Source organism: Microchirus variegatus (genome assembly GCF_963457635.1).
Source record: "Microchirus variegatus genome assembly, chromosome: 14".
Taxonomy (NCBI): Eukaryota; Metazoa; Chordata; class Actinopteri; order Pleuronectiformes; family Soleidae; genus Microchirus; species Microchirus variegatus.
Genome location: NC_139815.1, coordinates 16960944 through 16985993, shown reverse-complemented (window position 1 = coordinate 16985993; position 25050 = coordinate 16960944). Strand labels below are relative to the sequence as shown.

Here is a 25050-nt window from a genome sequence, read left to right as displayed (position 1 = left end):
TGTCAGGAGATTGGGAATGAGAGTCACCTAAAAAAAATTACCTCATCTTTGGATTCGTGTCCTCAGACGGATGGTGATGTTTTAAATGCACAGGATGAGAATTGCCATTTCTTATATGGCAGGCGGCAATACTTTTCTATGATAGACAACTGACATTTGCTGACAACTGACGTGTTTAGTTGGAGGTGCTGACATTATACATTAATAAGCTGCTGGCTGTAACCTCAGGCATCAATCAACAAGCAGGCAAAAGGCTACATACAGACACACATGTATGGATTTTAGTTTGAAACTGCATTTTAAAAAAAGATGATCAAACGAACACTGGAGATGTTTGGAGAACGGAGACAATAATGCAGTTAATCACTGGCTTCCTGATTGGATCTTATCAGTCACGTTTTGCCCACCAGCAGCGAATGCAATGCAAAACAAATCACTTTTCTTACTTACAATTGTTCCTCAGTCTGTCACCAACTGCAGTGTGGGCAATCTGCTTCTGGTTTACACCAGTATGCACATTCTAATGTAATGTAATTAGTGAAAAAAGAGAAAACAAATGAATAGCAGCAATAATAATGGTGATGATGATGATAATAAAATAACAACAATAAAGACATAGAGAAACAAGGGTCCCAAGGCATTGATGATCGAGTGGGATTTAGATGATTACTTTTGATAAACTAAACTCAGTTTAGATTGAAATGAACATCTTTTGTATGGATATAACAAACCCTTCAGCAGTTAGCTTAATCAAAACAAAGTAGAAACTCTAAAATACTTCATGTTATCTTCATGTTATTAGATCAGTGATCAAATGTTATATACAGTTCAGTAAACAAGTCATACAGACTTAATCAATACTTTTATTTAAAGCGGACCTAGACCGGAAGTTCCAATTAACGCTGTTTTTTAGTGTGTATCTGCGTCATTACCTTGTTTAATTAGCCCTGGTGGGTTCTAAACAAACATTTCAGCCACTGCTGAGAACGCTGTGTTTTGTTGTAATCTCGGGCTCAGCGAGATCTCTGAAAAAACCCGGTCCAGTTACGTAAACACCGGTTCACCGGAGCAGCAGCTCGGCCTGCTTTGGGCACTAGTCCGGGCACATCCGGTTGCGTACATTGGACCGCGGAAGAAGAATAACGTCCGTTGTGGAGGTGTTTCACGAGCGACAGTGTCTTCTGACTCTGGGTCTGACTCCGGGTCAAAGTCATAAAAGGGGAGTCGTGAAGAAGCTATTTTTAAACATTGTTAAAACAATGTTTTGATAATGAGTAGCAGTGCATCCACCGTTCCAGAGGGGGGAGCTGTGCTTCTGAGAGCGGGTGTGCTGAATATACTGGCCAATCACAAGACTCCGTCTACTGGGTGAGAGAGTTAAGTCTCAAGTCTCGCGCTTCGGAAACACCGTCAGAAAAGAGGATTTCTATCGGCTCGTTTACAGCAACTAGGAGGTTTTTGACCATAAAAACAAGTTAATGTATGTAAGTAGACCTCCATAACATATATGTGCAACAGGACCACTCTAGGTCCGCTTTCAAAATTCATATCCTTGCTATGAATAAAGCAACAGAACTCACTGAATATGTTTCTTTCTCTTTATAAAACAATGACCTTCATCTCAGCTTCAATTCTAGCCTAATTGACCAGCTAAAGAAAACCTGAGGGCAGTCATGGCAACAACATGCATAACTTCACAACACAGTCCGTAAATGTTAAGTCAACTGTTCTCTCACACACAAAACACACACACACACACACATAAAGAGGTAAATTGCAGTGCATGAAACAACAAACCTTGACAGGGGGGAACATGCCATGCCGTGTCAGCACTAGTGGTTACAATTGTGACTCAGTGAGAGTCACTGTACACACAAACCCAACAAATATGACAGTTGAGTGGCGTTTGCTCTAAGATGCTAATCACATCTCATTGCCCTCAGGGTGATTCTGCTGACCACAGGGCTGCTTACAGAAATAAATGGGTTTTTATATCTTAGTGAGGACACATGTTGTGGAAATTGTCTGCTGCTGGTGAAGAATGAAATAGAGAACTTCTGCCGGCCAACAAGTTTATACATTTATACTTGGGCAACTCCCCTTTTGCATTCCTCCAATCTACAAGGAGTCTGGCTTTTCAGGCCGTGTTTTCACACCTCTTTGTCTACTGTAAGTTTCGGGGAGCCGTCACACTATTGACATAATGCATTCCCTGTAGTCTTTTACTCTAACCTCAACATCACAACTAAGTGCCTAAACCCAATTCTAACCCTAACTCTAAAACCAGGTCTTAACCCTGAAAAAGCCTTTTAAAGTTGTGGCACCCACCCATCCATCCATCCATCCATCCATCCATCTTCTACTGCTTATCCGAGGTCGGGTCGCGGGGGTAGTAGCTTAAGCAGAGAATCCCAGACTTCCCTTTCCCCGGCCACTTTGTCCAGCTCTTCTGGGGGAATCCAGAGGCGTTCCCAGGCCAACCGAGAGACATAGTCTCTCCAGCGAGTCCTGGGTCTTCCCCGGGGCCTCCTCCCAGTGGGACGTGCCCGGAACACCTCACCAGGGAGGCGTCCAGGAGGCATCCTAACCAGGTGCCCGATCTACCTCATCTGGCTTCTCTCAATGCGAAGGGAGCAGCTGTTCTACTCTGAGCCTCTCCCGGATGACAGAGCTTCTCACCCTACTCTTTCTCTGCAGGGTGTCTGGGCTCATTTCGGCTGCTTGTATCCACAATCTCGTTCTTTCGGTCACTACCCACAGCTTGTGACCATAGGTGAGGATAGGAGCGTAGATCGACCGGTAGAGTCCGCATTACTGCAGACGCCGCACCAATCCGTCTGTCGATCTCTCGCTCCATTTTTCCGTCACTCGTGAACAAGACCCCGAGATACTTAAAACTCCTCCACTTGGGGCAGGATCTCATCCCCGACCCGAAGAGAGCACTCCACCCTTTCCCGGTTGAGGACCATGGTCTCTGATTCTCATCTCAGCCGCTTCACATCCAGCTGCGAACCACTCCAGTGAAAGCTGGAGATCACGGCCCGATGATGCAAACAGGACTACATCATCCGCAAAGAGCAGAGACCCAATCCTGAGCTCACCAAACCGGACGCCCTGGCTGCGTCTAGAAACAGCCAGGGCGGTGACAGAATCGGTGACAAAGGGCACCCACAAGGTTAAAATGTCCTCACAAAGATGTGTTTTTTGTGTTTTTATTAAATATTAAATACAAGCACACACACTGCCTGGCAACACTGGCAACTCCACACAACTCTGTGTTGGAAGGATAATCTAACAATAATATTTTATTGTTAAGCAACATGGAAACGACAGAAAAAGCTCCCACTGTCTTACAGTACTTGCTACCCCTGAACAACTGTGACTTCCACTACATTTTTTAGCCTCGTCAGTAAGACTAAAATTCAACAGCATCACATCAGCTCAGTCTTAATCAGTAGGTCTGACTTTTCCTGAATTCCCCTGAAGCTGTAAAAGACAACTAAGCGGCCTTTTACACTGGTTTATGATATCAATTGTTAGACTTAAAAACTTCTCTGCTCTCCTGAGCTTGGCATACTCTGGGATTTTACTTGAGTTCAGCGAATTGTCAGTGGTTGCAGAGCTAAATGAATTCATAGGTGATTAAATTAGCCCTCAGAGTCATACATCAACCGTGGTGCTCAAGTTAATGTAAAATGAGGCGCTGTCCGTTGTTTTCATCTTCTAAACCATGATCCATAATTTGCTAATGGTCTGTCTTCCAGCTACTTCGGTTCTCAGTGGATGTGGTCCACACTAATAAAACTGAACTGGACAAACCCTTAAACTGATTTGTGTTGGCTATCTTGCCATAGTATCCCTGTCAACGCAGAAAGAAAAAGAATTATGAGAGTAATATTAGGATTTGATATACATATCAAACTTAAACTGACCAAAAATAGTGTGGGAACATTTAAACAGGGAACATAAACTGCTGCTCCCGGTTGGTACTGAATAAAAATGACTGTAATATATGCATGCTGTATGAGCTCTCCTGTTTTAGGTCACATTTGCAGGCACAGCCATTACATCTTAAACTGTCAACACAAGTGGTACAGAATGCTGTTGTGACAAACATGGCAGCAGGCACTCCCACTAAGCCCTTCTTAGTGTGTTTGCAGCAGAGAATGAGTATTCACACCAATCTGAATATGCTGCCTCCAGTCAAATCCTCCTTCGGACGACACAGCCACACAGACTTCATGTAAATCCCCTCCTTGTCATTTGAAAGAAGTAAGAGAGGGAATAAAAGACGTCTCTGACTCACAAACGGAGAGGCAAAGAGGAAGCGGGAGGTTAGGAAGGCTGAGTAAAGGCAGGGGGACCGATGAGAGTGGGGTAAAATAACACGCTAAAGGGTTAGAGAGGGTAGGAGATGAAGGGGCTTAATGAGAAAATATGGAAGAAGAAGAAGAGGATTTCGTATCAGTGTAAGGAAAGAAAGGGGAGGTAAGGAATGGAGAGAGAAGAAGCAGGTATGTGGGCCTGAGAAAAACTCACAGATGTCTCTGAATGCAGCTAATCTGCATCCTAATAAGTCAGCCGTAAACTAATCAACTCGTACAGTTGCTGCCTGTCTGTCTTTCTCTTCATCTTCTTAATGCATGCCTGCATGGATCTACACGACATAAGAAGACATTACACAGAGTTGTACTGGAGCCTCACTCTAGCCTTAACCTAAACCAGAAAGTGTTACAGTTACTTTCTCGGCTTGCGTGGCGATCCCACTGACCTCACAGCCCTTCATTTTATCCTTCTACATTTGGAGTTAATGATCTCTACCAATTCTTCCCTATGTGGCAGCAATTCTCTACCCATCTGTGCACCCAGAAACCACTTCAGCATCACTGTCTTATGTCCTAATATAGCACATATGGTCACTTTAATTACAATGTAAAATTTACCCAAAGCCAATGTGAATATATCTGAGGAAAAAATAGAGCAGAATCAGCTAAACAGCAGGCCATATAAGGGCATTGCTTTCTTGTTAATTGGCATTTCCTATCAATTAAATATCTAATTTAATATGAATGGAAAAAAAAATTGACCATTCATTGTACAGTTGGCAAGGCACTGATATAGGTGGACCGTCACTACCAGCAACAGTGCAAACTAATATGAATAAACTATTTTCAAAAACAGACTCCCCTGAAATGGAGGTTGATTCATGAATATAATGACAAACACTGGTAAAGCAGCCTCCATTGATCTACAAATTAGTATGAATGATTCTCAACCGTATCACTTGTCCCTTCATACTGAAGTAAAACCTTCCTCCTCCGTTCATTAAAGTCCTGTATGGTAAGGCAGTGGCAGAAACCTCCAGAGGTTCTCTTCTACAGCTCCTCTTCATTCTGGGCTTCATGGCAAGGAGAACAGACACAAGCACACGCTCCGTGCGTGACACAAAACACGCACCTGCAGATCTTACTGGGAGAAACAAGATATTCTGATCTGCTGAAACCAAAATTGAACATGATGGCCTCCTCTCGAAGCGATGTGTCTGGAGGAGACCAGACATGCCAATTAGAATTAGTTTCCTCTTCTGAAAAATTCTCCCATCTCCACAAAGGATCTTTGGAGCTCTGCCAGAGTGACCATCAGGCTCTTGTTCCTCTCTCTTGCACAGGCTTTGCTCTTCTGATTGCTCAGTTTGGCAGCAGTAACTCTGTACTCTGCTCATTATGTAGGAAACACTGGATTACTGGAGCTCATTAATCCTGTGTACCATGACCCCTCTTCTTTTCAGTGTTGTTTGTAGTTTTTTTCCAGTAGTCAATGTCTTGCTCTTTACATGCCTGCACTATAACAACGCTGCTTATTTATTTTTGATTTACTTAAATTAAAGAACAACACACTGTGGTGTGCTCACGTTGTCTTTTCTGCGACGTCTATACAAAAATGTGATTTGTGGAGAAGCCAGCTCTTCATCTGACACATTAATTAATCAACAGACTTTGCCATCTGTGTTCTACGCCACCATTGCTGCAGCTACAGCGTCTATATGTACCACAGACAGCCTGTGAGTTCAACCCCAACCACCACCCAAGCAAGCTGAACTCACCGGTGTGTGAAACATGTATAGCAGTTTGTTGATTAACAAAACACTTCCTTTAAATTACACCAACAATTTGTATTTACATATTTAAAATGATGCTCTCCTAATAGTGTGTTCCTCTTTCTTATACCTGCCACCATCCTGTGCTGTTAACCTCCCTGTGGAGCAAAATTTGAGGTTGACAACCAACCAACAACCACACAGCATGTTAACATGCTCGGAATTAACATGCCACCATTTTATCATCAGCATGTGTGGCATACTAAGTATTGCTATTTAGCATACAACATGATGCACAGCTTAGATTAATGGGAATATCTTGCCATTATTTGGATTGGAATGTAATCTGGACTAGGTATCGTGGCATGTATTAGATTCCATGACAATCCATGACTTCTTTTTTGAGATATCTCAGTCTGAACCATGAATATCATACCTCTTGGTGCGCCTAAAGTGAAATTAGGGCATTATCAGTATCTTAGTACTTTATCTTGTGTGCACTATTAATGTCTGTATAACATGTCATATTAATACATAACCTAGATTTCAGTCTGGGTCCAATTAGCGGACCAGAGACATTGCTATCCTTGGAGGCTTGCGAGTAGGCTGGTTATATACCTGGCACTTTGTGGTCAGTTCATTCAATAAAACAATAGGCAGCATATCATTATTGTTTCATACTGAAACTAGAATTTATTCTGCAACATTAGGTGATTAATGTTAGATGAATGTAAGTGATGTGGACACCTATTTCTACGCAAAATGCTGCAATACGTTTTTGCAAAAACAAAAGATCAAACCACCTGACAGGGATGAAACTAAAGTGCAACTGGACACAAAAATTTGAGAGGAGCCATTCTTGAAGGAAGTGTCAAAACAAAATGACAAACAAGGCTGATATGCTTTTTCCTCAGCTTTCAGGATATATATGTATTTTTTACAGAACGGCTTCTCTGCTGCCAAGACTTCAACTTGAATTCAGCTCCGCTCAAATACTTCTCGTCTGCTCATAAATAATATATGCTCCTATGGCAACAGAGGCGAGTAAGGGTCTTGATGGAATGCACCCGTGAGTGAACTATGGCATGCAGGCCCCATAGTAGGATAAGATGTCAGACAGGTACAGGCTCAGGTCATCTTAGTGTGAAAAGCCCAGCAAGAGTCCAAGCCTCTGTCAGGAGAGAGGCAAGAATGCCGTCTGAGGCCAGCCAGAGATGGATTTATCGCAGGAAGTCTGTGTGCATCGTGAGCTCTTAGCTTTCAGTCATTTATTCCGCATACATACACCTGGAGCGACACTAAGTCAATCCTTCAGTGGGTGTTGTTCGATAATGCTCAGGGGAGGGTTGAGAGATGGCATTTTAAGAAAACAGGATCCACATTACAGAACAGAGGACTGGATCAGATGCACTGATGCATCACTGGCTGACAAAAATGTGTCAAGTCAGAATATGAATCTAAAATATTCACCGTCAGCTTTGCTAACACATTTGGCAGAAAACAATGGTAAAATCCATAATATACACCTAGGGGTTTTACCTTACATAAGGTGCAAGTCTATAAACGGGCAATTGAGCTTACATCCACGACGGAGATAAATGAAACGTCGAAAGAGTGCAACACGTTTTCATTTTGATTGCTTGTCGTTTGCTCACTCGTCAGCAAGTTATAGAAAATTCAACAGTGAACAGATATAAAATATTTATGGATAAAAATGTAGTCACTGAAATATAATGAAGGGGAGCTGACACTATTTGCATTGACGGGACAAAATTGGCATTATGGCTGCAGGTGTATCCGAGTGTTTTTAGTTGTGATTCGCTGCAGTGAGACAAAACATGGATAACAAATCAACAGCAGTGTCGAGAGAGAGAGAGAGCGAGAGAGAGAGCGAGGGAGAGAGAGAGAGAAGGCACAAAGGGAATTCAAGTCACAGCAGGTGCAAATGGGATGAGTCAAGGTCGCAGACATATACGGCACAGAATGTGGCCGTTACATTAACTGAAAGCACAGTAAACTGATCTATAAAATAATATATATACATGTTTATGTACACATATATGTGTGTATATGTATATATATATGCACACATATACACACATATGTATATTATATATGTATGTACATATGTATGTATATGTACATTATACATTGCACTTTACATTTGAACAACAAATCTCAAAGTGCTACAGAGTTAAAAAGATAAAAGCATTAAAACAAGCCAGTAAAAAATATTAAAAACAGGACATTATATACATACAGATATACATATATATACATATACATATATATGTGTATATACATGTACACATACATACCTATATATATGTGTGTATATATACATATATATACACACATATATACATATACATATATACATGACATGACATGATACTGACAATTTGTCAGCACATTCTTGTGCTATATTTAGACTTTAAAAAGCGTCTCAAACATCTCAATTTAGGAGGCCCATCTCACTCACAGCAGTGAACATCACAGGACTTAAACTGCAATTTCCAAATCCTACAAGTCTTATAGATTTAAAAAGAGTTTAAAATAACGATGTTGTGTATTTGAACTGCCCTAACTACTAGCTGCCAAAGAATTACACTAATAACAAAGCTTGTGATGGCTTCACACCCATCGCCATTTTTTTTCTTACATTTACAAGCATCAGTGTAAAACAATCAAGAATTTTAGGAGAACATTGGGATTTAGCCCACTGTTTTCTGACTTACTGGGATGCCTGCACTCGTCTTTTGCTAAATGCCATATATGACTTTACTTCACTATGCCGATTTCTGTCATTTGTTTTGGTTTATGAAACCAATCATTGTTGTGACCCATGTGTATTGTACATAGTTGTATATGCTATGGACTATATGTGCAGGCCGTGGATTGGAATGCCTTGAATCACCCCATGGTTATTTAATGAGAACTAATATCATACACTGTTTCTCTGGCAGTATTGTTTGTATAAGACAAGTAAAATTTGTGAAATTAATAAAGAACATTGACACTTACTGTAAGTGTTATAAGTCGTATGCTGGTGTGTTTACAAGGGCACGGCGATGATTTATGAGTGTGCATCTTTTGCATGTGTGTGTGTGTTTCAGTGCATCCCATCTCTCCCCAAAAGACACAACAACTGTTCACCAACTGTGCTGAAACAGAAATTAACAGCACTACATTTCCTACTAATGAGCAAAGCAGAGTGACAGATTAAACTGTGCAAAGGCCCATCCCAGAGAGGAACTATTTTTTGCTTTCCACAAAATGTAACTAGCACCTTCGCTGTAACAGCATTTTGATTTAAAAAAAAAAAAAAAAAAAATCCCCAAACATGCCATGATTTTTTAGTGACACGTTTACAGTATAGAACAAAGAAAAATACTATCTAATGTAATGACTGAAAAAAGCAGTGTGCCAAAAAAACTGTTTCCGAACCTTGAGAACAGATATTGAATCTACAGTTGCAGACATCATTTGTGTGTGGAAGATAGCGAACTGCACATTATCCAACATTCAGTTGTCTTCCTTGCAAAGACGATAAGTACAGGAGGAATGAAAGAATAACTTATTTTCTTGGCATTCTGATGCCTTTATCAGACGATTAAAAAGCAGAGAGTGACAGATTACACACGGAGGACGACAGAGTAACAAAAAAATGTGCAATAAAGATGTCAGTCTGACTTTGAACCTCTGGATGTCACGGCTACACGAGACATGCACCAGACACGCGTGCTTCGTAAAATAGTAAGTCATCATAATTTATTAACTGAACACTTCCTAGAGGTATAACAAATCTGAACTTTTACAACATTTTCAGTAAAAGAATAACCAGCCATCAAATTGGAAAACGAGCTACCAAACACATAAAGTATAGCAAGCAAAAAGAGAAATAAAAGAAATGCAATTTAATACAAATAGTGATAAAGCCTTGTCCTTTCCAACAACTTCCACATGGCCATTTTCAAGCTGTAGCCAACAATTGCTTCTACTCGAGAGGCTGGGGATTAAATCTGAAGCTGAGCTCAACATGACCTTTTGGGAGAATGTGCATTTATTACAGCAGTTTTGTGCTGACCTTGGCTATTTTAATCTAAGCTGGAAAAGAACAAACAAAAAAAAAAAACTCCAAAAGTAAATCTAAATAATATGACAGAAAAATGCATCTTAACCATCTGATTTCGAGAAAAAGCTGCTCATTTTCAGTTAAAAGTTGGACTATGAGGGGGAGAGGACAGCCTTGGGTTATGTGAAAGGAGGGAAATAAGCACATTGGGATAATCAGCCACTTACCCATCACTTTAACGAAGTAGGCATCAGCTTCGAAATTGTTCTTTAAGGCATGGATGATCAAATCATTTTTGCCCGATGCCTGGCTCAGAACCAGCATGTCTAATATACCCTGCAAATGAAGACAGGCATATAGATAAGGGACAATGAGAGCATGGTGGGTGTGTGTGTATGTCTTCTGATGTACATCTTTATCCCTCTAACATCCTGGGTGACTGATACAGCATTATCTTATCTCTATTCTGCCTCATTTCTCCTCTCACCACTATCTCTCTCTCTACCATTCAAAATGTCTGTCTCCTGGGTGGGTGAGAGAGCGAGAGCGAGATGAAGAGAGAGAGAGAGTTAAATTCAACAGACCACATAAGTAGTAATAATTAGTTCCTGATAAAGCAAGCTGCACAGTGTTATTCCTCAGAATCTTGGAGCGTTCATGCTTCATGTATGAAAAAGTACACATGTATGTGTATATGTATTTGCATTATTCTGTGTTGTTTTCATATATGAGCGACTATGCCCAATCTTTAAAATAATAGAAATCCATGTGGTAATCATAATAACATCATGTATGGACAGAAACAGAGCAGCACAAGAGTATACAAAGTAGATAAATAAGTGCTTTGTCTTGCGAATACAATAGCAGGCAAAGATGGAACAGAATAGGATTACACACAAAATCTGCTGTGTGTGCTTTTAACTGAATTGCTGAATACAAGCAGCCACTAAACTGAACATAACACGATCCCATTCTTAGTCCAAATCAAATCTGGAATATTTTTTTTTCTAAGAATGAAAGGAAAATGACGGAACGTTTCTGGTTATATCACTGGAGGAGAAAAAAAAGGAGCATATTCTACTTTCTACATTAGACAAATCAGGTATTGTTGTGTACTCTGTGAGCTTCTGTCAGCAAAATGTACTCACATCCTCGTAGATGTCAAAGAACGTCGCCATAACGGCATTTTGGATGGCTCCCAAATCGGACTGGTCCCAGTGGATGTGGAACATTCGACCGACGCTGTGGCAGTTGATGTTTGTACAGGGAACATTCTCCAATAAGAAGGCCTGCTGACCACTATGAGGCAGAGAGGGAGAGAAAATTGAGTTACACAGATTAATACCAATGTGCCACTATTGATTATCAGTCATAACTTGCACAAGTGTGCAACAAAAGCTGCAAATGAAGACATTAAAAAAATCCAAGGACTACAAAATGTGGCATCCTAATGGACACTGGTAAAAGATGAAAACTAATGACATACAGTGCAGCAGGGTGCTACCTCAGCAAATGCAGAATGTTTATGTCATCGGCTGATGACAGTTTATCAGTGAAATTCAACCCACTGACACTGTCAGCATGTTGTGTGGAGGACATTGCTCGACTAATTCTGAGGTAAAATGTTCATTTTGGACCACAGAGATCAGCTAAGTTCTCAATATCACCCAATTATTATAACAGTCATTGGAAGACACTGACCTGTAAAACAATGTTATCACTGTTGTACCCGAGTAAGCAATAATCAGATTTTAGCTGCATTATAACGTCCTAATGGAGTTTTTTTTTTTGTGGGAGTGGAGGTAACAGACGTGGATCATAACTGGACGATGTTAAACCAGAATAAGAATGAAATATTCCTCTTGCAACTCATATGAACATCCTAATCTGAACTAGAAAAGCACTCGGGGAGCGCAGACTTCAGCCAAAATAGCTCAGCCCCCTCGACGGATCACAAACGTCCCAAAATGTAATCACTTGTTCCTGGTCCCATTGCGGACATTTCCTGAAAATTCTAAATCCGTCCGTGACTTTTGGTGTTATGTTACTCACAGACAGACAGACAAACAAACAAATAAACAAACTCCGGCGAAAACATATATCTCCTCGGCGGATGTCAATAAATTCAGAATAAGGTCAGTACAAGTGCCAAACCGTTGTCATCCTGCATAAGAATATGAATTCTCGTTTTTTTTGCACCCGGTGGAGTCGCCCCCTGGTGGCTATTCAATACATGTTTTTACTTGTAAATTGTCCTCGGCAGAACCGGAATACTACATTCACTTTTTGCATCGAGTCTATGGGTGAGTAGAGTGTACAACAGTGTTTTAACAGTGTATCTAAACCTTGTGGAATTTACTGTGTCTTTATTAATTAAATGGCACTTGCATATTTCACAGCAAACTACAAAATGTTGCCTCCCAATGACACAACACAGGTGTTCATTTCTTTGTGTTGCAACTTCTGGTACAGGACACTCACAAGAGACTTTACCTAATGGCACAGTACACAGTTTTCTTTTCATAGCATGGGTTATTTCATTCTTTCTCTAAGAAGAAGAAAGAAAACACAGCCAAAACCTAACAACATGTGTATTTCTACCAGACAAATGCATCAAATGGTTTGTACATACATATACTGTAAATAGATTTAAAATAGTTAAATTAGGAGTAAAACAAGTAAGGAGTAAGACATTACTTGACATGAAAAATAAACCTAAGCAGTTGGTAACAGTAAGTAACATTTTCTCTCCACTTGCTGCCTGTACTTAATGTGCTCAGTCTTTGTTACATCTCCCTTTGTAACTGTGAGGAAATTGGATAAATCCTCCTCCTTTATGTGTCTTTCTGTCTTTGGAGATTGGCCCTGTACCTGTTCTTAGAACAGGAGAAAGGCAACTAAAAATAAAATAGGCCTGAAACCCCTCCTTCTTCTTCTCCCCTCTCTCTCTCTCAGGATTTCAAATAACTCTTTTGTGCTTCTCTACGTGCTGACCTGGGAGCTCAGGTGAAGGCACGCCCCAAGCTATGAGTCTGATGGGAACACATGCTTTCAACATTTGAAAGAATGTGTGAGGTGGTGTCGGAAAAAAACAAAAAACTGCAACATAACGGCAAAATGCTCACCTGTCACAAGGACAGAAAATGTGGAACATGGTGCATAAAAGCACAACATTAAAAACACGTGAAGTAATAAATATTGCTTAATAACACGTTGATGCCGACTGAAACTGCAGGATGATAAACAGAGACAGATACAATGTGACAGAACAAGCCAATCTTATTATTGTGTCCACCATAAAAGAAAAAAACCAGACAACATGAAACAACCAGCATAAAATTGGTTAACTGGAAGGTTCAATTTATTAAACTTACAAACACACACACACATGCACACTTGTGATGTTTTAAAAACAACGAGCTTCAGCAGTCGTCCAAATGGTCCTTGAAATAATTTGTAAGCCTCTGCAATGGTTTTAGGGGGCAAGTTTTTTTCAAAATTGATAGTTTTGTTGCTCTTCTTTTCTAGGGTTTAATAAAAGACATTCAACCTGCATTTTGAGGACTGTTTTCATCTGTGCCACTTGTGCGACACACCCTATAATATTAGTCATGTTTTTGCACTTGCTCGAAATATAAAACAATATTTTTTTTTTATTAAATACAGCATACATTGTAATGGAAATGACATGTGTTCTTCTCCCATGTGCAGTATAACATGATCAAACCTTGACGTTCAAGTTTTTTTTTTTGTCATTTTCCAATGCATTATCCAACTGAGGAGGAAAAAGTACTCAACATGTACACATGTTCATTCCGTGGGGAGACCCAGATACAGCTGCTGTCATTATAACATCTGTATTAATGTACAGGAAGGTGCAGGGATTTCATTAACTCCTAAAGTAAATGCTTCAGGCACACAGATTAAAATAGAGTCACTTTTTACAATTTTCTCAGCAGCTGTCCTTGTGCTTCTGGATATCTGTGTCTTGTGCTTGTTTAACTGACTTTGTCTGCTGTGATTATACCTTTATTAGCTGGAGGTTTGTTTAAAGGTCAGTCAGTGAAAATCCATCAATACTGGACCTACATTGGAACTTTCCTCCCTTCTCCAAAGACACAACATTAATAGTGCAGCACCTGGGGAGTGTGGCTGCTTGTCAATAAGGACCTGCCTCGCCTCTAACTCTTCCTACGTGACAGTGTATTTTTTTGTTAAACGGTGTGACTTTGTGCATGTGCAGAAGAGGAACAAATCATTCAATGTTGCAGAATAAACCTTCAGCTGTCCTTTGTTAGGATTCAAAACAACCTCTCTCCAGACAACCTCCCGGGGGGGTGGGGGGGTGATGGGGTAGAAGAACTCAAGGTCATGAGGTGAATCATTAACGTGGGCATTCTAGAAGACACACATCTAGAGTTGAAACCTGGATAAGTGTTTACTGGAGCAGAGTATACAGCATTTAGCAGTTGCCACAACACGAAAGGAAAATAATTATAATCCTATATCTATAATTTTGTCCTGATTTGATGGAGAATGTACTAATTATTGAGTATACTTCAAGACAAATGTAACAAAATTAAGAAAAGAGAGAACGCAATGAAAAGCCTCCTCAATCAATTTTTAGCTCCCAATGAGGCAACGCATGAGAATGACGATGCCTTGCTTCCTATTATCTCTCTCTAATTGACTTAATACCATTGCCATTAAGAGATCTCTCCTGAATGTGCTTTAATTAAGAGTTAATTTGTCTATAGACAAAACACTTTTTCAGACACTGCACTCAGAGTTGTGATGGTGGAGGACTTGCATGGGATTACCAAAATCGTTTGTCTCCATGCTCTGGGGACCTTAAAAGTCAACAGAACAATCAAACGACCTGCAGAAATCGACATACCTAAAGCCACAGAACAAACATGTATTAATTGATCGCTAAAGTGATTAAGGCTAATTTATCATCACTTGAAACTTAAAAATGACACAAAATGACTAAATCATAGCAAAAAACAAACTTTGGAGCACTTTCAGCCTGTCTGTGCACTAATGTCTGTGTGCATGTGTGTCTGGGATCTACTTGTTATTGCATGAACTGGTCAGCACTGATGTGTGTATTTGTGTGTATGCACCTTGGGGAGTCCTTCCAGTGCTGCTAGCTCTATCCTCCTCCCCTCTAATTGGCCTGTAGAGGGGCAGTCGGCTGGCAGGAGGGCTGACCAGCGAGTTAGGCAGCCGACCCTAACCCCTCCTCTCTACCACACCTCCGAGACACCACTGTTACCTGTCAACCTTTACTGTTCACTATCCATTCATCTCTGCATCTCAGTATACAGTGCCCCCATGCTGAGAGCCTATGCTAACCTGCTCACCTCGTCACTGATGCCATTCTGATCCTTTCTTGCTTCCTCTCATCTATTATCTCCTGCTATTGGGTGCTGAGGGGGCAATGCAAGTTTCTTTGTTTTCAAATCGAGACATGAAACACAATAGGTGAGAATTTCAGCTTTTATTAGAACTCTTATATGACTCAGACACCCTTTAATTATCTAGACTTTGACAGCCCAGGATATTCAAACTCATCCTTGCACAGTTTCAAACTAAACCAAAAATGTTCCTGCACTTCTCATTGACGGTGCAACACTATTTACCTTTTGTTTGCATGTTCCATAAAGTTATTTGCTGTCCACACAAAGATGCAGCCTCATAGTTTCAGCTGGATCTGTGCATATACCTGCAAGAGGCTGCGTTGTGCACAGGAGTTCATAGCAGCTTGGGCATCCCTGCAACCGTCATTGTTGGAATTAATTCACCTCTGTTTGGACGCACCCATTGCTCAAATGAGCAAAAACATACAACTGTATAACACAAAATAAGCTGATGTATATTTGAGCAATACATGGACAACACCACAGGTATAGCAATGATTAAGATTAAGATGTAACTAGTCAGCAAACTATTGACGGATTGACAGTGAGTGAGACAAAAGGTGAGTGAAGACGTGTAGTGGCTAGGTTCTCGTTGAGTAAGTGACAGTTAGACGGCGATATGCTGTCACGACCCAGAATCGATGCGGTTTCTCATTCTGCGAGCCACTGTCGCGATGAACGGAGGCCATGACACACAATCATAGTCAAAATACATCCATTGGTTGTGTCACTCCTCAAACACAATATGCCTGCCATCACTCATGTTTTCCTCCATGGCTGCTTCATCATATCACAATCTGGCGTGTTTGCCTTTCTTTGTCCTCATTTGTCTTTTTGCTCACAACACTGCACATCAAGTTAGGAATTTGCATTTTACGACATCGTCCCATCCATCATGTTGGGGGACAAGGATTTTTACAATCATTTGTTTGTAATAATTAAATAATGATCAAAAATAGATAGTATAAAATGAGAAAAAATATGAAGCAGTTGACGATTATTAACTTGCAAATTTGGGGCTAGTTCTGGCTAAGGAGCCAATCCCTGGAGGACTTCCTTTGTCTTGAGAAAAATCTCCCTTTATTTGAGTTGACGTCGTTTCTCATGTGGTTTGTACTGGAATGTTACAACAGGCCTAAGGCTCCCAACAATCAGGTTCTTGAAAACAGTTGGCTTTTTGGCTGAATAATGGAGAATCTGAGATAAAAAAAACAAAACATAATAATGCAATAATTACATAGCACCATTAAAAACACAAGGATACTCAGGGAGAAAAACAAGAGAAACAAAGACGCAACGCCATGAAATTCAACACACCAGTATTGAGAAAATAAATCAATAAAAGCAAGGAGACAACAATAACATCTTAACTTAACAATGTCATGTTAAACTTTCATTTTGTCAAACTGCCGACTACCTGCAAAACAAACTGAATGACATTTCCATTCACTTCAGGTGAACGCTCTGTTTAGTGATTCTTATCATAAATCAAATAAAGTTTAAAAGGTGGACATGTTAGCATGATGACATTAACATTCATCTCAACTCATGACAATGCCCAGACCTGGTTCTCTGGATTTCATTTTTTTTTTTTAATTTGATTTAATGTCCTTGATGACTCCTTAAATTAATAAGAATAACCAGGGTGGTTACTATGTGTTAAAAAAACAACAACAAATCAGTTATTGGCTATAAAGTAAAAGATCAATCTACATCAATATGCAGACTTCCTTCCTTAGAGCATAATAATAATACATTGTATTTGCTTTCCTCACGACTAACTCTCGCCTGACTCTTTTTTTCCGTGATAGGAACTTTTGCAAGCTTACTTGCGAGCATATGTCTCACTTCCGAGTCATTTCTCAAGTCATGATTTGGCTAAAGAAGTGAAGACGTTACAAACTGAGAAAGCAGATGTCTCAGAAATGCTGTTTTACTGAGATATTACCTCAAGAGTTTGCACACTGAGGTAACTCACAGAACTGTGTCCAATCGCTTTTTTAATGTTTTTTCATTTCCTGTGCCTGAGTTAACACAAATGGGTAGTTCTGTAATCATTCATGCGTCATAAAATGAAAAGAAAGAAAACCAAACAAATTGAATTCCTAAAATTCTCTGGCCTTTTATTAAATTACTATTTGAAGGTAAGAGTGATAGATTTGTGTTATTCATTTGTATTGAAATTACACTCGTATCTTTTCAATGAAAAAAGTATCTTGTTTATATCAAATTATATTGAATGGGGAGAGATGCACAAACTCACAACACATGACGACTATTAGGAATATGAAGTATACGTACACATTTCTGCTGACGTTTTCTATAATAGATTTGGAATGATGATTTTGATCATTAGTGGTAACATTACATTAAGTTACTCATCAAATAGCAAACAGTTCTTTCATGACGCTATTACTGATCATCTCCCTTGAAAAGAACTTAATTTTCCTCTGTCAAAAAGTCATTAACGGCCAAACCGGTCTCCTGTTAAAAAGCTGCACGTTGGAAAGAAAGTATTGTACAGGACTAACACGGCAAATGCCCTCAACTACTCCAGTTTCCACCCTGGTGATAGCAACAAAACCAAGAGGCAAACACAGCTGCCTTACAGAGCTAAAATACAGAGAGGGACAGATTTTAAATAGCATTGCCTGGCAACAGCCTGCTAAGCTCTTAGCAGCTGCTTGGTCGGGATGCATACTGATGGAGAAACATATGCATATGCAGTCAAAGCAACACTAAAACTTTATGTAATGGAATTTCTTCACAGCATCAAAAAGGTTAAGAGCACTGCGTCTTACATAACCACAGACATTAATTGCTACTCTGTATGACTGAGGTGTTTTCTTGACTTACACTTTAATGGGCCTTCAATGTGATGAACTCTGAGTTCATCACATTAAATCTAATTTCAATGCAAGAGGTCAAGATTACAATACTGTTAAGTTAACCGCAACTCATTTTTATTACCATATTATTGACGGCTATTACAAAAGACAAATCTGGCCAAAGCTTCAAAAAGCACAGTGGCCTCCATATTTTACGAAGAATAGCGGCTTGGAATAAATAGAGCTCCTTCATCATCATTAATTATCAATAAATTACATGACTTATATTTGTCCTGGCCAAATCTGAATGTGAGAGTAAATTCAAGCCACATCAAGGACAGTTAAGTGTAACAGCGGTTATTGTCCATCTGTGCATTTTGATGACTGGGTAGGAAAAAAGAACAACACAGTGACAGAAGCAGAACAGTAAGGGTGGGGAAAGAAAGACAGATGTTGTGTATGTATATTGTTCACAGTGCACAATACAGCACGTATCTGTATGATGCGCTCAAAATTGTCAAAATGTTGAGTGTATGCTCAACCATTGCCATTTCGATTATGTAGCAGTAGGACAAATATTGTTAATATTATTAAAATGTATGAAAATGTTGGTAGAGGAAGGACACGCCAATGGTGGCAGAATGTAACAGGAAGCAAAATACAATAAAGTAAAACTTTTTCTTATCAAAGACATTTAAACAAAACAAAATAGCAAATACCTTGAATTTTCAGGTAATTTTAAGTGCACAACAGAAACTACCCGGCTCTTGTCTGGGCTACGACCAGCTGCCACACTCGGAACCTCTAACCCCAGCACGGTGCGTTGACCGGGTACCCAACTCTGAGTTAAATCAGATAGATTGCAGAGAGAGATTGCATTGTGTACACAAGCGCACACCGAGAGGGAAAGGTCTTTATTCCGTTACTGCTCAGACACAGACGCGCAAAATCTTCCAAATGCTCTTCCTATCGCATTGTTGATTCGCAGTCTGCCAGAGACACTTGTGACATCTGAAAGTGCATCTTGACGGTTCTCATCAGTCGAATCCATAATTACCAGTAATCAGCAGTAAGCAGAGAACGGCACATTGTGATTTGCTGTCATAGAAGGAGACGCCACAGAAATCACTTAAGTTCAGTTCGCCTCCATCTGTGACCTAGCTTCCTCTCACCTCATACGGCTACACACGTGGCAACATGTTCCGTGTGGATGCACACACATGAACTCACACACACAGAACAGTGGAGGGTGGAGTGTGACATTTAGACAATTTCTCCTGCAATACGGGGCTGTTATGAAGGACCATTTCAACATCAAACACTCACAGCCAGCAGGAAGCTCTGTCCCCCTGTGGGCACTGCATGAATGGAGTGTGTGTGTGTGTCTTCCAGTGAATTTCAAGCCTACCTTAAGTAAAGAGTGGTTGGGCTGTCAGCTGAACTAAAACATGATCATAAGTATATAAAAATGGTCTCACACTCTAACCACATCTTGCTGCATGAAAGCAAAGCTTTCGTCGCCGTCATCATGGCAGGGGGGCTCTCAAAAGCAGCGGGGACTTTGCTTTTAATCTTTGTCATTCTATTACTGGCTGAATCTGATTTAGTCAGTACTGTCAAGATCACATTTTCTGCCGGTGCGGAAATCAACTTACAGTGCTTCATCAGTGCTAGAGCCTTGGAAGACTTCGCTTATCATAAAGAGTCAAAATGGAAGCACTTTAGCTGAATTATTTTGCCGTCACAGAACAACAACTCCAAAGATATCTAGATCGTCACATGGGTGTTACTTCTGTAAAGCAGGCTACTCATCATCTCTGTGGCTGGCTGGCTTATAATATCATGCTACTTCAAAAGGATCATTTCAGTTTAGGATTTGAGACTATCATCATCTCATCTCGTCTCATCATTCTGTGTATGAGAGCAAATGTTTCCAGGACGAAGACACACCTCTCCTATGATGCCTCTGGGACAAAGAGGATTTGTATCACATTCGTTTATTCGAAACTGAACTTCACGATGACAAGTGAATGCAATGTTGCAGAACATCTTTTCTACAACTCAGCATAACCTGCAACGCTGTGGTGCCATAACACTGTGTCAAAGCAACAAGGTATGGTATGTTGCTTTGCTTAAACAAAACAAAATGATGCCACATTCTGTTCTTCATCCCCAAATAAAAACACAGAATGGGACAAATTAAGGCCAACTTGGATGTACTTGTTTCTGAGTGGATTAAAAGTGTCTGGGCTACCAAAAGAATCTTTTAATAGACTCCATTTACACCTGGTACTAAAATGCAGACCATATCTATTAACCTGCATCTTTAGTGTCCACATTACGATCCAATTTATATCTTATTGCTGTAATTAACTCATCTCACATCCTGCCTTATTTACAATGTAAAAAGAGATTATGGTAGCCATGGGAAGCGGAGTTATTATCTTTGCTTTTTTGACCATTCTTTTTATACTTACTTTTTGTACTTTTTTATACTTTTTGATCATTCATCATCCACAGGTGTTTTGAATAGCACAAGGACTGAAGAGAATACTGACGTTATTGTTCCCTTGCTAATGGCTAACATTCATTCATTGTCTCCCGCTTTAAAGGTCCCATATTATGCAAAATCAACTTTTTAAACCATTTTAAGTCGCCAAAGTGTGAAAAAAGATGACTCACTCATGTTTTCGTGGTCCTCCTCAGTCTAAGTACAGTGCGCTAAATTCCTGGAATTGTTGTCTCGCTGAGCTCCGATTTGTCCTTAAAACACGCAAGAGTGCTGGCGAGGGCAACGGCATCCGAAAACCGGAAGTCTGTGAAACGTTCTATTCTCGGCTCCACAGTGCAGCACAGGGTCCTACGCAAACTCCCAGCCACAGAGGATTTATCTGTCCAGTGGATACATGTTATATATGACGGCAATGTGCCTGCAAATGATCGCTTTTCCAAATGCTAACTGCTGTTATCGCCCAGTAGCCTTTGTCATTTCCTGTCCCTTAAGTTTAGTTTTACTCACATGACTGTTGCAGGGAGGGTGGAGCAAATTACACCTGAGAACTGGACAGGTATAGCTAGTCCATCACAGGGCCAACATACAGAGACTTGAATGTCATATGTACACAAGGGAAATGCTGTCAGTTAGTTAGTTTGCTGGAAATTGGACATGCAAAAAATTTACTATTAATACATTTGGAACAGATTTGCTCAGGTTGGCAGGTCTGAGTTTGGGATTCAGGGCTCTGAACTGCATGACATGAGCACAGAAGTGATCAGAGCTGTGCAGCAGTCAGAGAGAAGTAATTTCATATGATGTGCTCTAAAAAGCACATAAATAGGAACCTAAGTGCAAAGGCACAGTTAACCATGGCCAAATGTACGTACTAGAGCTGCATATCTACTCTTACTGATTCTGTGTTGTCTTGAATCCATTTGTTTGATAGCACAAAATAAATCAAACTTTTTACTTGCTCAGCATTTTTTTGTGTGCCACTGGAGCCCCGTTAGTGGTTCCAGCTGACAAACTGAACAAACACAAACTTGGCAGCTACCCTTGAAAACATAAATACATTTCTGATCAACTGTGACCTTAAATCAATTTCTGAGTGGATACAATATTAATTTATTTGAATGGACAGTTTTAAAAACTGGCCCCAAGTTTGAGTGAGGGTTGGTGGCAAGTAATCATACTGATTTAAGTACTTGTTGTCGACTATACACTATCTTACTCCATTGATTAAATTCCTGTCTATTTGTTTCCTGGATGAATAATAATGAAAAGCAGAGTACAAATCCTGTTTGAAGAGCAGAAGTAGTGGAGTTAAGGCTACTGACAAAGTTTAAGTGTTAGAGCTAATGGATGGATGGATTTCATCAAGAGAATTTTCTCTTGATGAAATTTATTGCTAGCAGGCCTCTGTTTTTTGGGGCCGTATTTGTTCATTTTGTTGAATTATGTAAACTCTATGCATGTAAAATTCACTATTATGTCACTGTTGGATGTATGGCACATGTGCATGGTTCATTTTTGTGTGTTCAGTGTTGAAAGTTGAAAGGAAATAAAATATAGAAAATATAAAAAAGCTAAAAGGTGAAAAACAGAAGAATTTAATGGAAGAAATTGAAATAATTGTGCTGGAGGTGGAAGCCAGAAAAGGCACAGTTTTTCACAACATGTCCTCAGGAAATACAAGGTTTAAAAAATCACTTAGTTCTGCAACAAAGCATAGATTTCAGCTTTGCAAAAATAAATCTAAACCTTCTTGTGCAAAGCTGCACGACACTGAACAGCAGCAGCAGCAGCAAAGAAAGAGGAGGAGGACGACATCAGTTAAACTTGCAGAAATGTTTATGGTGCTTACTCATTAATCTGTCTGAATGAGTTCATGGCCTGCAATGACAAACGCATATTTATCTAGTCATTTCTCCTTCTGGTCTCTTTTTCTCCTGTGGAAACATTCGCTTTTGTTATGTTTTATTCGCTGAAAAAGAATCAAAGCAACGAGGAAAGAAAAGCAATTATGTGCGAAAACAAAGAAACAAAGACCTATTATTCCAATATCTGGGGATTTTGCTAAGTGCGCACTGAGGTTGGAAAAGTAGTCCCCAATGCTGTATAATGGCTTGTTTCTCAAAACAAAACCAATACAATTATATAACAACTGACTAGATCCTCAAATGTGTACATTTGGAGATCTTCACCAACTCTATGCAGTATGCAGCATTCAACACACATTACTTTACTCTCACATCACCTTGGCAACACAAAAACATAATCTCCCTTTCCTTGTTCTCTCTGACACAAATACTGCAAATGCACCATCCCCTTCAAGCCCAATCCCTCAGAGAGCCCTAAACACTAACAAGGAAGATTTAATTAATTTTAAAAATAAATGGGAGGGCAAAGAACGGGCTATTATCTTTGCGCTGAAGGGTGGTAGTTTTGTGTTTCCATGGAGAGAGCAAATCCAGTGGTTTTCAGAGAAACACAGAGGGAAAACAAGAGAAAGAAAAGGTCTGATTGTTCTCTTGAATATCTGCTCTTGTACAGTCAGGTAGATGGTCCGAGATACCACAATTCTGGGTCATAGTTTTAAATGTCTCACCAAGTATAGGCTGGTGAGTCCTCAAACAAAGATATTTGGACACAGTGGATACTTTGGGCCTGATTTACTAAAGCTTTGCGCGTGCAAAAATGTGTGCAAACTGGATTGCACACGCAGATTTGTGTTGATGCTGATCTACTAACAGGGCGCAACGAGGAGCACGTCCCTCAGACGGGCAAAGTAGCACTCGCAACCCATTTAGCGGTTTTGCCTTAATGCATATACAATGTGGGGCGTTTACACGCTATTTTGCGTGTGATGGAGAGGAGAAAATGTAAATATGTTATTTTAGCAAGCGCAAAGTGATTTATCAAACCTGAAACTGATTGCAGTGCTTATTTTTGCGTCTATACTTAGCATGTTTGAAAGGCAGGTCTTAACTGGCTGCGGTTACGCATATCCTCTGAGAAATCCATAAACAAAAATACTTTTTGTAAATCAGGAAATTATGCTTTTCCAGAGCGTGTTCAACTACGCGTTCACAGATGACGCACATTCATTTCTTATTTGGTATATATGAATACATTAAATATAGATATCCAGAGGAGAAATGCGTGTTTGTACTGGTATGGGCTTACCTTGGTCTGCAGTTTGTGGTTCAAGGAGGGGTCGTACCTATGTTCCCCGTTTAAGACCGGAGGAACTGGGAACCCAGCTTTACCTTAACGGGTCCAGCTCTAACCTGGTCTACTCTCGGTGCACGGCGAAGCGCAGGCGGTGCAGTGCGCAAACGTCACCAAAACCTCACAGGCAGGTTTCCACAGTTCCAGGCACATTTAAATGCAATAAATAATCACAACAATCACTATTTAATGTAACTATCTGAATCAGCTATAGATATATCATCTATATCGATTGTCCCGTCGCCTCTGACGTCAGATCAAAGGCTGTTGGAACGCGTAATGGAAACTCACCCCGACTGAATGAACACAGATGAAACCAGGGACGGACTGGGACTAAAAAGCCGTTGTGATGATCCGCTTTATTTATTTATTTACTTATTGACAAAAAAGTCACTCATCCATTGAAAGTAGACCTATGTGTAATCTTGAGAGAAACAGCAGAGCGCCCCCTGGCAGCTGTCAGTGAGCTGCAGGTGAGTCAGGAGGAGAGGGCAGCACCTCCTTTTTTTTTTTTTTAAGGCAACATCCATAGTCCATAGTTTTCTTTGTTTGATACGTCAGGTAATGATGGAGCTGTCCAAAATACAGACGCAGGATTAAAATAATAATAATATAAAAAGGTCCTATGGAACAAGGACGTCATATACCCCTTGATCCCAGTTATCTGCTCATCGCAGAATGTCAGCTGTACTTTCTGTTCAGTGGCTTCTAATTTCATTCAGCGCTTCCGTTGAGTCTGCTCTTCCTCCATGTTGACAACTCTTGACTAGCGCAAAATCCTCATTTAAATAGGGCCGTCTTAACCACTTCTGCGCCTGTAGTCAATTGCGGTCGCAATCTTAGTAGTTCACCCGCAAAGCGTAATCCAGTAACAGGCGCAGTCTTTAAGCTCGTTCACG

At 40.2% G+C, this 25050-nt stretch overlaps 1 protein-coding gene across 1 annotated transcript in view; it reads right to left on the bottom strand.

Annotated features, from left to right (window-relative positions):
* The window catches only part of itfg1 (integrin alpha FG-GAP repeat containing 1), a gene marked incomplete at both ends in the record, with an annotated part of 108565 nt that overhangs the window by 35876 nt on the left and 47639 nt on the right, over nt 1-25050 (bottom strand). The window contains 2 exons of the mRNA XM_083900565.1: nt 10400-10508; nt 11321-11471. Of these exons, the coding sequence (XP_083756691.1) occupies nt 10400-10508; nt 11321-11471 (260 nt within the window). The remainder of the gene's footprint in view (nt 1-10399; nt 10509-11320; nt 11472-25050) is intronic.